Consider the following 16,143-nt stretch of genomic DNA (forward strand, 5'->3'; position numbering starts at 1 on the left):
GGAGATTTTTTTGTGTGCTTAGCTCTTATACTGACGATAGGAATAGGGATTTTTTTGAGGGCATTGGGGTTTCATTTAACTTGAAAACAGTAGCTGAGAGTCTTAGATTGATAGAGTGAGGGGGCTAGTAAATGAAATTTCAAAATTTTGTATAAAACTTGGGTTGATTTTCACTGGACCTGGTCGAGGAAATGGGACATCGATAGAGCGGAGATTTTTTTGTGTGCTTAGCTCTTATACTGACGATAGGAATAGGGATTTTTTTTTAGGGCATTGGGGTTTCATTTAGCTTGAAAACAGTAGCTGAGAGTCTTAGATTGATAGAGTGAGGGGGTTAGTAAATGAAATTTCAAAATTTTGTATAAAATCTTGGGTTGATTTTCACTGGTCCTGGTCGAGGAAATTGGGACATCGATCGAGCGGAGATTTTTTTGTGTGCTTAGCTCTTATACTGACGATAGGAATAGGGATTTTTTTGAGGGCATTGGGGTTTTATTTAACTTGGAAACAGTAGCTAAGAGTCTTAGATTGATGGAGTGAGGGGGCTAGTAAATGAAATTTCAAAATTTTGTATAAAATATTGGATTGATTTTCACTGGTCCTGGTCGAGGAAATGGGACATCGATCGAGCGGAGATTTTTTTGTGTGCTTAGCTCTTATACTGACGATAGGAATAGGGATTTTTTTGAGGGCATTGGGGTTTTATTTAACTTGGAAACAGTAGCTAAGAGTCTTAGATTGATGGAGTGAGGGGGCTAGTAAATGAAATTTCAAAATTTTGTATAAAATATTGGATTGATTTTCACTGGTCCTGGTCGAGGAAATGGGACATCGATCGAGCGGAGATTTTTTTGTGTGCTTAGCTCTTATACTAACGATAGGAATAGGGATTTTTTTGAGGGCATTGGGGTTTTATTTAACTTGGAAACAGTAGCTAAGAGTCTTAGATTGATGGAGTGAGGGGGCTAGTAAATGAAATTTCAAAATTTTGTATAAAATATTGGATTGATTTTCACTGGTCCTGGTCGAGGAAATGGGACATCGATCGAGCGGAGATTTTTTTGTGTGCTTAGCTCTTATACTGACGATAGGAATAGGGATTTTTTTGAGGGCATTGGGGTTTTATTTAACTTGGAAACAGTAGCTAAGAGTCTTAGATTGATGGAGTGAGGGGGCTAGTAAATGAAATTTCAAAATTTTGTATAAAATATTGGATTGATTTTCACTGGTCCTGGTCGAGGAAATGGGACATCGATCGAGCGGAGATTTTTTTGTGTGCTTAGCTCTTATACTAACGATAGGAATAGGGATTTTTTTGAGGGCATTGGGGTTTTATTTAACTTGAAAACAGTAGCTGAGAGTCTTAGATTGATAGAGGAGGCTAGTAAATGAAATTTCAAAATTTTGTATAAAATCTTTGGTTGATTTTCAGTTTTGTGGAAAATCCTGGACCTGGTCAAGGAAATGGGACATCGATCGAGCGGAGATTTTTTGTGTACTTAGCTCTTATGCTGACAGTAGGATGCTGATGAATTTTGTTGAAGTTATTGGATTGATAGAGTGAGGGGGCTAAATTTCAAAATTTGGTATAAAATCTTGAATTGATTTTCAGTTTTGTAGAAAGTGTTTCGAAGAAACTGTTCACTTTTCGTGGTAAATTATATACTAATGAATGAGTGAAAGAGAATATTTCTGGATGCTATTGGTCGGTAGAGTTTTAGAGAACTTAGAGAATTGAAAAACTTGTAAATGTTGGCATTGATTGGAGGCAAGTTAAAATAGCTATGGGGAGAAATTTCACAACCAATTGTCTTGTGCAAATTATAATTAAGGACAATTGTAATTTAATTCCTCAACTAAGATCAATAAGATATGTTTATGAGGGCCATGCATTATTTGATCTGTGAAGAGCGTAATGATTATGAAAATAAATTGGCATTTCCTGAACATGTCAGTAAGATCGACCCAGCATTCCTTTAAACGCAAGTTACATTCAGAAACATCCGATTCTTGATAGATCAAACTAGGTCTCATACCTATGTCTTACTGATTTTACAAGAGCATATAAAGTAAAAGTTTCCTTCACTTAAATTACAATTCTGCTAATACTTTTGCAATATATCATACATTTTCTAAAATATATACTATAAATGCATAAAATCCGCAATCCAGTTTTTACTAAACATCCTTTCTCACAATTAAAAAATGTAGTATTATTATTCTGCATAAATATTACAGAAGCTTCTCATACCACCATACACCATAAATACATAAAATCCATAGTCTACATCCAGCCATACTCGCACAACTAATATACTTATGAGATAAATATAATTAAATATAAGAACATTTCTCTCGACGAAATTAAAAAATTTCAAATCATTCTGCAAAAATTATTTTCGGTTGCAGGGGACAATTACAACCATTTTTTATCAATACACACATCCTCAAAATCCTACGCACTTTCGAGAAAAAAATTCGAGTAGGTGGACAAATTTTTCGAAAATTAAAAAATTTCAAATCGTTTTAGAAAAATTATTTTCGGATGCGGGGGTCAATTGCAACCATTTTTGGTGAATAGGCACACCCCGAAAATCCTACGCACTTTCGAGAAAAAAGTTCGAGAAGATGGACAAATTTTTCGAAAATTAAAAAATTACAAATCGTTCTGGAAAAATTATTTTCGGTTGCGAGGGTCAATTACAACCATTTTTGGTGAATACACATACCCCCGAAATCCTACTTACTTTCGAGAAAAAAATTCGTATAGGTGCAGAAACTTTTCGGCGAAATTGTAAAACAATGTAAAACAGTCAAAAGTTTGTCTCAATTTTTAAACAGAACCTCAAAGTACATTAAGATTCTGAGTTTTACTTTTGACATAGTTACATTACGAGGCAAAGTATACTATAAAAAAAGAATTCGAGTATGATTGGGTGTAGCCCCTAAAGATTTTTGAATCGCTCAAACTACTCAGAGCCATGTTTTCTGCCCAGCTATGCCTATTAATACTGACCTTCTCCATTTGTTCGAAGGTCGTGTCAATTTTTCTATTGGGTATAGTTTTGATCTCACTGCCACTCTCACTGCTCGGCCTATAAATAACGCTACTGTCGCTGGAGTTGCTCTGACCGGTGCTGTTCGAATTGCTGTGCGAGCTCTCGGACATCAGATCCGAAATACTTGGCATCGGTGACACCATTGCAACCGTGCTGGGATCGAGCTTGCGATGCAAAACGTCTGCCTTCAATTTCGTGGGCGTCGGTACGCCCGGTATGTTGTTTTCCTTCGGTGGTTTCGAAGTGCCTTTCACCAAGGCCGTGGGCTTCGGAATGCTGGAACCAGGACTGATCCCGGAAGCGGCGATCGTCGAGCCTTGCAACGGGCTGTTGATCCCTGGAAGTTGTTGCTTGCACTGTCCGAAATTCACCCCGTTCGAGATCTGACTCTGCGGAGAAACAGAGTTCCCATAACTCGTCATGGAGCCATCCTGAAGGACGTTCATCTTCCCATCCATCGCTTCGGGACTGTTCACGGAAGACCCAGGCGTTTGCTTCTCGTTCAAGCTTCCCATCTCCTGCAGTTCGTTCGAAACCTTGGCTTTCGCGACATTTTTATTCTTGGACGCAGCTTCCCCCAACTGATTGTTCGACTGTACATTCTCGACGATCGTCTTCTGCCTACCAATCGACGACTTCTCCTCCAACAGATTCGCCTGGTTCATACACAACGTGTGATCGATGTTGTGCTCATGAGCCTCTTCCTGATCCGACTTGATCATCCCGTTCGTGTTACCAGCCAGTCCTTTCTGAGCCAGCAGGTCCTTGTTCAGCCCGTTCGGTAGAATCTTCATGTTCTGCAGGTGGATCTTCGCGTCCGTCATCTTCCCCGGCAGCTCCATCTTCGGTCTGGGCGACTGCTGCATCGACTCGCTCTTCGGACCAGCCACGTTCTTCGTCTCGATCTGCTTGGAAGGCGTCAGCGACGGCGGATTCGGCTTCTGCAGCTGGCCCACCGGCTGTTGCTTCAGCAGATCCTGCAGATTCCCGGCCTTCTTGTCCGCAGCCAGCTTCGTAACCACGCCGCCGACTTTGCTGGCTGACTTGACATCTTCCAAGGGCGGATTGTAGCAAACCAACTTGTCGGTGGCGGTCTTCGTTCGGGCGATTTTGCTTTGCGCCTTGCTCTGCTCCTTCCTCACGGTCTTCGGGCTCGCCTGTTTCGCCGGCTTGGTCGACTGCAGCTTCGACTTCAATGCGCGGCTCTTCGGCGACTCCACCTGAACTCTGCTCTGGTCGCACAACGACGTCGAACTGTCCGAGTGCTCCGACTTGGCCGACGAGAACCCGGAGGAGCTGGACGTGCGTTTCGATACGCCCGACGACGCTTTGCCGCGGTCCTGGTTCTTCTCTTTGTTGTTGAATAGCTTGAATTTGTCCAGGACAGAGTTCTTGTTCTGCTGGATCGGCGGTCCCGCGGCCGTGTACGGCGAAGGTTGCGTGGCTCTCGTCCCGCCGGATTTTCCCACCGTCGACGCCCGGGGGCTGAAACCGTTTCACGTGCATTGATTAATCCGACCTTCGTCAAAATCAACCGTCCGTAATCCACCAAGGTAAAACTACCGATAGTTGACCGTTTATAGCTCGACCAGTTGGATAAGATCCTTGGCTGGGGTTCAATGTTGGGGTTTTTACTTTGTTTCAACGATATTTTGCTGACGCTCCAGTGACTAGCCTTCGAGCAAAACTGGGTGAAATACTGTTCTAATTAGCAAATAGTGGATATTGATTTTATATTGTATGTTTAGTTTTGAAAATATTTTGCAACCGTGATACTAGAATAACTACAGTAATAATTAGACTGCGAATCTTTATGCAAATTCACATTTTTATTAATAGAATTAATGAAACGGAAGCTTCGCAGAGGGCTGTCTCAACCCCTAAATATAATAATTCGTATCTTACTTTAAGTATTTCTTATATTTTTGCTTATTAAATGCATTCTGTAGTTTTTTGAGGATTAAAATCTCCCATAAATGCATAAACATCCGCAGTCTAGTAATAATCCTTGATCTGAACATCAACAGAAACGTTCAATTTAAGAATCATGCTTGAGGTTCATTTCAAGTTCTAAAATAGTTATCACAGGTATCACCAAAACAAGACAGTCTAGTCAAAGCATATTAGACTTGCAATTTACTAATGTTTTCGTTTCGATTTAATATCATGCTCCTCGTTTAAAATTATTTTGAAAATTTTTGAAAAATTTAAGAAAATTTTAAATTGTGGAATTTATTTTCTATTTTTAATTTTCATTATAGTGTAACCCCTTGAAGTAAAATCCTATATAATTTGTAGATTTAATCAATATTGTGGGATTTATTTTATATATTTAGTTTTATTTTCAATTTTCATTATGTCTGAGGTTCATTTTAAGTGAGTTCTAAAATAGTTATCACAGGTATCACTAAAACAAGACAGTCTAGTCAAAGAATATTAGATTTTCAAAATTTTAATCTACAATTGCAAAAAACGGATTAAATTAATTTACGTTTGCTGGGTATCGTCGAGCAATTCCCTTATTAAAATATGAAACTGGGTGAAATATTGTTCTAATTAGTAAATAATGGATATATATTTGATTTTATATCGTATCTGTAGTTTTGAAAATATTTTGGTCCCTGGAATAATTTTTTCAAACGGTATTCTGTTTTTCGGGTTTTTTGACACTTTTGTTTTAATTGTTTGTTGTTCTGAAAATATTTGGGTTTCTGGTGAATTGTTTCTAAATAGTATTTTAGTTTCAGAGTGCTGAGAGATTTTTGTTTTAATTATTTGTAATTCTGAAAATATTCCAGTTTTTGGAAAAAAATCATTCAAACAGATTTTTATTTTAAGGATATTGCGATTTTTCTTTTAATTATTTGTGATTCTGAAAGTATTTTGATTTTTGGAAAAATTCTTTCAAATAGTATTTAATTTTAAGGGTATTGAGACTTTTGTTTTATTATATTTGTAGTTTTGAATATGTTTTAGTTTTTGGAAAAGTTCTTTCGAATAATATTTTATTCTTAGTTCATTGATTGTGAGATTTTTCTTTTAATTATTTGTGATTCTCAAAGTATTTTGATTTTTGGAAGATTTCTTTCAAATAGTATTCAATTTTAAGGGTACTCAAATTTTTGTCTTAATTATTTTATAGTTTTGAAAATGTTTTGGTTTTTGGAAAAATTCTTTCAAATAGTATTTAATTTTAAGGGTATTGAGATTTTTGTTATATTATTTTTGTGGTTTTGAAAATGTTTTAGTTTTTGGAAAAGTTCTTTCAAATAATATTTTATTCTTAGAGTACTGATTGTGAGATTTTTGTTTTAATTATTTACGTGTTTTTGATGAATTAACTATAACCATATGGGCCAACTATTAAATAAACAATATATTTTTTCCTACTTTAAAAATCATACCACCTGGTAAATTCTATTAGTAAGAGATTACTGATATGAAAAATTCAACAAATTTCGGGAAGCATAAAAACACTTATTCCCAAATCTGAAGTGAATTTACTCGAAAATTTAAGTAACTTTTCTATAGTTGCAAAATGCTGATCACGAAATTAACCGATGAAACAAAAGTACTAAAATTTATAACACTGCTAGATGTCAACTACTTACTGAAAAATATTATCGAAAAGAATTAAAATAAAATGAAGAAACATTTTACTTGCAATTTAAAATAGAGCAGGTATTTGAAGAAAAGTTTCTACAAACAAGTGGTCAACTATTGGTACATTTATCCTGGACAGAGATGGGCAAAATTATAATCAAGATAACAATCTAGATCAACGAATAAAAATTATAAATATAGAACGAAAGATTCCACACGTGAACAAACTGTTATATGTTGATTTTATTGGTTGTTTATTGCTCGAATACAATTTGCACCATCTCCGGCCTTAACGGGCCGTAATTAAATTGATATTGCGTGGGATGTGCAGATTATTTACCTCGGAGTAGTGGCTGCAGGCTGTCTGTTAGTTGAATTCTGATTTCTGGGCTGAGGTATGAAGGACAGCCCGCCTTGGAGCGTCTGTTGTTGACTTGGACTGGTGCTTCTGGAACTGTTAGCACTTCCGATGCCACCGTTTCCGTGTTTCAGACCGCCTGGAACAGTGAAAGATTGGTACGTTTTAATTTCTGAACAATTCAAATTAAAATTCGTTACTAGAGAACTGACAATCTCAGCAAACTCTACAGAAAAAAAAATAAAAAAGATTTAAACCAGTTTTCAGTATATGATTAAACATGATAAATTCTATTATAATAAAATATCTCATAATTTATCATATTATGGTAAATATATTATAATAAAATGTCCTGGTATAATCTCTGGGGAAAGAATGAGAAAGTTCAAACCATGATCTAATGAGTTATACTAAATTGGTGAATCATATTAAATTGGATCACTGTCAAACAATGAAATAGAAGAATATTCAACAAACAATACTTAATACATTCATTAAGAAAGAATAAATCTATGTCATATAATGAAACAAATTGATCAGATAGAATATAATCAATAATAATGAATTAAATCACTGGCATACAATGGAATAGAAAAATACAGAACAAATAATCCCAATATATTCTCTAAGAAATAATAAAATTAGGATATAGAACAAATAGTCCTGGTATAATCTCTGGAGAAAGAATAAGAAAGTTCAAACCATGATCTAATGAATTATACTAAATTGGTCAATCATCACTGGATCACTGTGAAACAATGAAAAAATAGAAGAATACATAAATTCTCTGTGAAGGAATGAGAAAGTTCAAACAATGGCCTAGTGAATTATAGTACATTATAATTAATTGAATCATTGTCAAACAATGAAATAGAAAAATATACAGCAAATGATATTTAATACATTCATTAAGAAAGAATAAATCTGTGTCATATAATGAAACAAAAGAATTCTACCAAATTGATGGAAACTTCAAAGAAGTAACTAGGACTGCAGATTTTTGCTCAAGAGTACTAAAATTTCTTAAACATACTTCATTTAATTTAACTTGATCTCTGTGTCTAGCGTTACATTTCTATGTTAAGCGTATAAAATTTGTTTATTTTATATAACCTGATGCTATATCAAACGATTGTAAGGTATTGTGGTTGCTGATGACCCTAATGGGTTGATACAACAGTAAAAATTAAATAGAAAATGAAACAAATGATCAGATAGAATAGATGGAATAGAAAAATACAGAACAAATAATCCCAATGAATTCTCTGAGAAATAATAAAATCGTGCAACAAGAGAAAGGCTTGCTATTGCAAAAGTTAATTACGATTCACTAAATCTAGCTTTCAATCTATAATTTTCCAATTTCTCCAACGTTTCCATAACAACGCTACATTTTTCTTTCCAATTATTTAGAGATACATCGTACCCAAAGAGTAGAAATTTGCAAATGCAACTATCGAAAATAAAAATAACTGATCAACTAAAAATCAAGGAGGAACAAAGGTAAGAGAAAGGATGATAAATTGTTCGCACGAATAACGATAATAATAGTATAATAGGACTGATTGGATCTCCGTGCAGAGGACCGTCGTATGGTTATTTACTACATTTAATTAAACGGTCGACGATAAACGCTCATAAATAATCCCCCGTCGTTTCCTATTACGTTTTCGCTGTCATTGGCCGCGACTCAATAAAACGATGATCTGTTGGCTCATTAAGCAAATACAGTCGTAACGTCTGTGCCCAGCTTAAGCCTCTTTAGCAGTGTCTGGTAAGTATACGCTGTTTGTAGACAAAATAAACCACAGTACATGCACGTGATAGCGTGCATTTACCACGCAAGGAGATTAATTCCCTGCCCCTCGTTGCTCAATCTGTCACTACTCCGATCGTAGACGTTGTTTCCACCGAGCAATTTACGTTATCGTGGGACAAACTTGTAACGCATTCTCGTCGCTTTAATAGATAATCCAAAGGTACCAGCATTCTACGATTACGACGAACACAAATCGTACAGAGCATTAAAAATGCTTATTTTATTTTTATTTCTACCCAATGAATGAACACAATATTTTTATTAATCATTACAATTATCGATGGATTGTTTGTATACAGATATTAGATGGATCATTGCACGAGAAAATCACAGATCGTACGGAGCATTAAAAATACTTATTTTATTTTTATTTCTACCCAACGAATAAATACAATATTTTTATTAATGATTAGAATTATCGATGGGTCGTTTGTACGTACATAGATATTAATAGATGGATTATTGCAAAGAGAAAATCACAGATCGTACGGAGCACTAAAGATACCTCTTTTATTTTTATTTTTATTTTTACTCAACGAATAAATATAATATTTGTATTAATGCTTAGAATTATCGATGGATCGTTTGTAATAGATGGATTATTGCAAAGAGAAAATTGCTGACTGGACTGTACCGGGTATCTAAATTGCTGCAATGAAGATCCCTTGATAAGTCCTAAGCTAGATCATGGAACAGCTGTCCTATCACGATTTGTGCTACTGCCGGCTGGCTAAAATTATGCAATTTATCGCTCGCCTCGATGCTGTTGCAGGCCAGTAATTAGCGAATTACTGGAATTAGTGGAAAACATGTGATTTATTTTTGTCGAATTCCAAAAGAAACGAATATTTTTTTCAAGTGATAGATTTGTTTTTGGAGTTCGTAAAAATTTGTATGAAAGTGTCAGTTCTACGAGTCTTCGTTAATTGTTATTTATAGAGTTGTGTTTCCATGAAGCTCTATTTCTATTTTTAAATTTGTGTTCACAAATGAAAAGTTGATTTAAATTTTTATGAGTCTTCATTAATTCGTATTTATAGAGTTCTGTTTCCATGAAGCCCCATTCTATTTCTAAATTTGTGTTCATAAATAAAAAGTTGATTTAAATTTTTATGAGTCTTCATTAATTGTTGTTTATAGAGTTGTGTTTCCATGAAGCTCTATTTCTACTTCTAAATTAGTGTTCATAAATGAAAAGTTGATTATAGTGGTGCAACGTTCAACGAGATAGCGTTTATATTGTCCAAAAAGGTCACACGTAGGATATCATTGTTTACAAACAGTCGTATCGGTCGTAACTTGGTCTGCCAGAAGAGTTGCGACACGGAAACTCGCAATAATTCCGTAACAAGGTCAAACGGGACACACGGTACGTCCAAACTTTATTATTCTCGCCTCTGGAAATGAGTTTCGCGCGTTGCTGTTTCGCCCCAAGTACCAAAGTGTGAAACAAGCCGCGGACTTATCTAGAAACCCCGTTGGAAACTTTCAACACGTCTCTCTCGAAACCACGATTGTCAAAGTGGCGCCAAGAAAAACGAAAAAATTAATCAGCTTCAAAGCTCATTTCAGACGTTGCAAGAAAATTTATTCGAAATTAAATATTTTCACCTACGATATTCAATTAAAAATACATTCTTTCTATTTGGTAATTCCTTTGCGAATATCAAATCATTTGATAGTAATTTAAGTATTTAAATTAAATGGATATTTAATTCATATTAAATTCTATGTAATGCAAATCTCTCGTATAAAGTTTAAAAAAATTGCTAATTTTTCCTTCCCAATTAGATTGTTACGAGATGTTTAATGAAGGTTAATAATAAAATTCTACATCAATAAAAACCATTTGATAGTGATTTAACTATTTAAATAAAATAGACGTTTAATCTATATTAAATTCAAACTTTTCATATAAACTTCTAAAAAATTGTTAATTCAAATCAGATTGCTACGAAATGCCTAATGAAGATTAATAATAAAATTCTACATGAATAATAAAAACCATTTTATAGTGATTTATCTATTTAAATAAAATAGACATTTAATCCACATTAAATTCTATGTAATGCAAACCCCTCGTAAAAACTTTAAAAAAATTGCTAATTTTTCCTTCCCAATTAGATTGTCACAAGATGTCTGATGATGGTTAATAATAAAATTTTACATCAATAAAAACATTTGATAGTAATTTAACTATTTAAATAAAAAGACATTTAATTCACATTAAATTTTATGTAATGCAAACCCCTCGCATAAACTTTTAAAAAATTCCTCATTTTTCCCCCTCAATCAGATTGTCACGAGATGCCTAATGAAGATTAATAATACAATTCTACATCAATAAAAACCATTTGTATAGTAATTTAACAATTTAAATAAAACAGACTTTTAATCCATATTAAATTCTATGTAATGCAAACCCCTCGTATAAACTTTTAAAAAATTGCTAATTTCCCTCCCCCTCCCAATCAGATTGTAACGAGATGTCTAATGAAGGTTACAAATAAAATTCCATATCAATAATAAAAAGAATCGACCATAAAAAACTTTTTTCCCACCAATTGAAAGATGTCCTCTCATATAAAGAATCTCCCCCTTCCAAATAATCGACGATTCCTCATAAAAAGAAAAAAAAATTGATGCAGTTACTCGCGGGGAAGTTTGCAGTGGCCCCTCGAGCGATCTACCGTGGAGATTCGATCGCGCTCGATCCATAATTCAGAGGCCCCGCGCATATTATTTGTTGCCGTTTCGAGGACGATCCAGATCCATGAATCGCGTAGCGTAATCGCGGGCTGGATCGTTTTCCCGCGGCAAATTGTATCAGGGCCGTAAATCAATTCCTCTGTCTTCTTAAATTAATTCGGCCACGCTGGTCTCACGTTCGATCGCGCGCGCTTGCCGGTGTAATCTCACCAGCGACGATCGTTCTTCATTGGCACCGATGCTGACAGTGATTCGCCCTAACAACGGAGCCTAATTCGCTCGTACGGTTCAATTGTCAGCGTACGTGACACAAATCAGCCAAATACGAGATAAACGGTCGGCTGAGAGAAATCTTACGACGCTGGCGCGGACCTGGCCGCGAAGAGGGGCGGGCTTTATTAGTTTAAACCCTTCATCGATCGTTGGTAGGCATCGTGGCGGTTACAACAGCGCGTACCAGCATTCATAATCGAATGCCACGCGTGCCGGGATGCCGGCATGTTGGCGAATTGCATTCTTCCGGCGTGTTGCTAACGGAATTCGAACACGTTCGACGGAAAGAAGAAGGCACAATCGAAACGGGATTTTAAATTCCAATAATTTCGTCGAGAATTACGCGACGATCGACGTGTTTTTACGTCTCGATATTTGTTTTAACGATATCGAAATCGTAACTGCTTGGGTAAACTAATTTTAACGCGAGACTTTTCATTTTGGAAATAATTGATTCTCAAGCTGAAATTTCAAGGGAAATAAAAATACGATTCTTGAATCTTAGAGTGGTTATGAAAAAGAAATAGTAGGATAAATTTTGATTTACAGTAATGATTCTCAAGATGAACGTCGTCTGGGGTTGGGCATGTTCATCTTTCGTACAGTGGAGGTGAAATTTTATACTCGGCATGTATCGTTTTTTAAATGTCTTTCACGCTATACTAGGTCATTAGGAGGAATATAAATGTTCAACTTAAGAATCATGTCCGAGGTTCATTTTAAGAATCATCATTCCTACAGTGAGGTTCAAAATGGTCAGGACAGGTATATAATTGTAAAAGAATAAATCATTAGAGACGTTCATCTTGTGAATCACGTTTGAGGTTCATTTTAAGAATCATTACTGTTTCAGTGGAATTGTTATGTAGATAGATACTTATTTCAATTCATTTTAATAATGTGCAACCGTGATACTAGACCAACTAGAGTAATAATCCTTAATCTGAACATCAACAGAGACGTTCAACTTAAGAATCATATCTGAAGTTCATTTTAAGAATCATCATTCCTACAGTGAGTTTCAAAATGGTCAGTACAGGTATATAATTGTAAAAGAATAAATCATTAGAGACGTTCAACTTGTGAATCACGTTTGAGGTTCATTTTAAGAATCATTACTGTTTTAGTGGAATTGTTATGTAGATAGACACTTATTTCAATTGATTTTAATAATGTGCAACCGTGATACTAGACCAACTGCAGTAATAATCCTTGATCTGAACATCGACAGAAACGTTCAACTTAAGAATCATGTCTGAGGTTCATTTTAAGAATCATCATTCCTACAGTGAGTTTCGAAATGGTCAGGACAGGTATATAATTGTAAAAGAATAAATCATTAGAGACGTTCATCTTGTAGATCATGTTTGAGGTTCCTTTTAAGAATCATTACTGTTTTAGTGGAATTATTATGTAGATAGACACTTATTTCAGTTGATTTTAATAATGTGCAATCGTGATACTAGACCAACTACAGTAATAATCCTTGATCTGAACATCGACAGAAACGTTCAACTTAAGAATCATGTCTGAGGTTCATTTTAAGAATCATCATTCCTACAGTGAGGTTCAAAATGGTCAGGACAGGTATATAATTGTAAAAGAATAAATCATTAGAGACGTTCATCTTGTAGATCATGTTTGAGGTTCCTTTTAAGAATCATTACTGTTTTAGTGGAATTATTATGTAGATAGACACTTATTTCAGTTGATTTTAATAATGTGCAATCGTGATACTAGACCAACTACAGTAATAATCCTGAATCTGAACATCAACAGAAACGTTCAACTTAAGAATCATGTCTGAGGTTCATTTTAAGTGAGTTCTAAAATATCACAGGTATCACCAAAATAAGACAGTCTAGTCAAAGCATATTAGACTTGCAATTTACTTATGTTATTATGTTTTTTTTCGACTTAAAATCATGCTCGTTGTTTAAAATTATTTTCAAAATTTTGGAAAAATTTAAGAAAATTTTAAATTGTGGAATTTATTTTTATTTTTAATTTTGATTATAGTGTAGCCCCTTGAAGGAAAATCCTATATAATTTGTAGATTTAATCAATATTGTGAGATTTATTTTATATATTTAGTTTTATTTTCAATTTTCATTATGTCTGAGGTTCATTTTAAGTTCTAAAATAGTTATCACAGGTATTACCAAAACAAGACAGTCTAGTCAAAGCATGTTAGACTTGCAATTTACTAATGTTTTTTCAAAATTTTAATCTGCAATTGCAAGAAAAGGATTAAATTAATATACGTTTTCTAGGTATCGTCGAGCAATTCCCTTATTAAAATATGAATCGATTCCACGTTACGAATGCTCGAGATTTCGTCCGCGTCGTGACGATTCGAGGAAGATTGATCAGAACGTTCGCGCCCCTATGGAAAGCACGAGTCACGAGGTGTCGTAATAAATTCGATTTCTTTTTTATCAGCGAATTCTGCGGGGCATCGCTGACAAAGAAGAGGAGACGAGGGGGGACGAGGGAGGGGGGAGTTAAAACGTGACCAGGCATTAGGGTTTGCCAGTCATGAGAATGATTCATCGTAAGTCGAAGCAGCGTCGATCGATCTTCCGGAGATATTAACCGCATCTCTGTGCCTTGAATTCTCAAAGGATAACCACCGTGCACCGGTGGAAACCACCTGCAACTACGTTCTTCCTTTTTTTCATTACACCGAAAACGCCAGGTGTTTTTCACCTCCCGGACGACACAAATAAAACAGTATTACCCGTCATAACGGTTATCGCCATTTTTCAAACACTTTGAACAATTCGACAGAAATTAATCGACGACAATGTGAATATTAAAAATTATAAAAATACTTTTTTTCTTCTCAGTTTTTAAATGACACTATGTATATAAGGATGGAATTTTTTTTTTTTTTTTAAATACTAAATTAAACCCTTATTGTAAAATGGAGTCTGATGGATTGAAATCCACGCATTTTTATATTTTCGAATTATTCAATTTTGAATTACAAAAAAAATGAAATATTGTACATTTGAAGAATTATGTATAATTAAATCGTACGATGAGGAATTAACAGGTACCTCGTTGAAACTTGTGAAATTTTCCACGAAATAGAAAACTATGTAATCTGAAATGTCTGGTATTCGAATTTATTTTATTAACATTTTACTTTGAGAATTAACTTTTGAATTACAAAAAAATAAAATATTGTACGCTTCAAGAATTACGTATAATTAAATCATACAATGAGGGATGAACAGATACCTCGTTGAAACTTGTGAAATTTTCCACGAAATAGAAAACTATGTAATCTGGAATGCCTGGTATTCGAATTTATTTTATTAACATTTTACTTTGAGAATTAACTTTTGAATTACAAAAAAATAAAATATTGTACGCTTCAAGAATTACGTATAATTAAATCGTACAATGAGGGATGAACAGATACCTCGTTGAAACTTGTGAAATTTTCCACAAAATAGGAAACTATGTAATTTGAAATGTCTGGTATTCGAATTTATTTTATTATCATTTTACTTTGAGAATTAACTTTTGAATTATAAAAAAATGAAATATTGTACGCTTCAAGAATTACGTATAATTAAATCGTACAATGAGAGATGAACGGGTACGTCTGGTAATCGAATTTATGTTATTACCATTTTACTTTGAGAATTAAATTTTTAATTTTCTCTCCTGTATTTAATTCATGTCACTGCATTGATAATCATCCAGGGACGTTAAACTTTATTTAACATGAAAGTGGCTTATTTTATTTGAAATATTCACAGATTTTTAAATTTAGATAATAGCGAATATTTCACTCGATGATTCTGAATATGTAACAATATGCAATGGGAATGGGTCAAGGAAGTTCTGCAACTATTCCGATCCCTTGTCTGGGAGGCTTGATTCATGAAACTGTAATTAAGCAGTGTACACCACAACTAGGCTAACTATGCATACGATTCCCTGACTAATGTTTGGGAAGCACTCGATAACGGGACTGATCGATGGCTGGACATCAGTACACTTCAAAGATGAAGCACAATCGTTCGTACTGAAAATCATCCATCACTCTCGTATACTCATCTTCGTAAAATATATGCTCCAATAAAACACGTTCATAATCAACGGAAAAGCATTCCACTCCTACTATCGCAATTAAAAAATACAACTCGAACGAAAAGATTGAATAAAAAGACGCGAAACCATTAATTTATATTCGCTCCAGAAATTTTTACGAATAAGTGCACAAACAGTACTCGATATTTTATAGAATTTCTTTGACTGTTTTAATCCCATTTTTAATTGCTTCAATTAAATGTTCTGTACAGTGA

The 16,143-nt window shown here is 34.5% G+C and overlaps 1 protein-coding gene across 1 annotated transcript in view; it reads right to left on the minus strand.

Moving 5' to 3' along the window:
• The window catches only part of LOC122400878 (neuron navigator 3), a 345,501-nt gene that overhangs the window by 149,866 nt on the left and 179,492 nt on the right, over nt 1-16,143 (minus strand). Inside the window, exons 7-8 of the mRNA XM_043402613.1 lie at nt 7,003-7,159; nt 3,017-4,544 (exon numbers count right to left, since the gene is read on the minus strand). Of these exons, the coding sequence (XP_043258548.1) occupies nt 3,017-4,544; nt 7,003-7,159 (1,685 nt within the window). The remainder of the gene's footprint in view (nt 1-3,016; nt 4,545-7,002; nt 7,160-16,143) is intronic.

This window comes from Colletes gigas, unplaced genomic scaffold, assembly GCF_013123115.1.
Source record: "Colletes gigas isolate AHSC1104 unplaced genomic scaffold, ASM1312311v1 Colletes_gigas_Sc00020, whole genome shotgun sequence".
NCBI classification, from domain to species: Eukaryota; Metazoa; Arthropoda; class Insecta; order Hymenoptera; family Colletidae; genus Colletes; species Colletes gigas.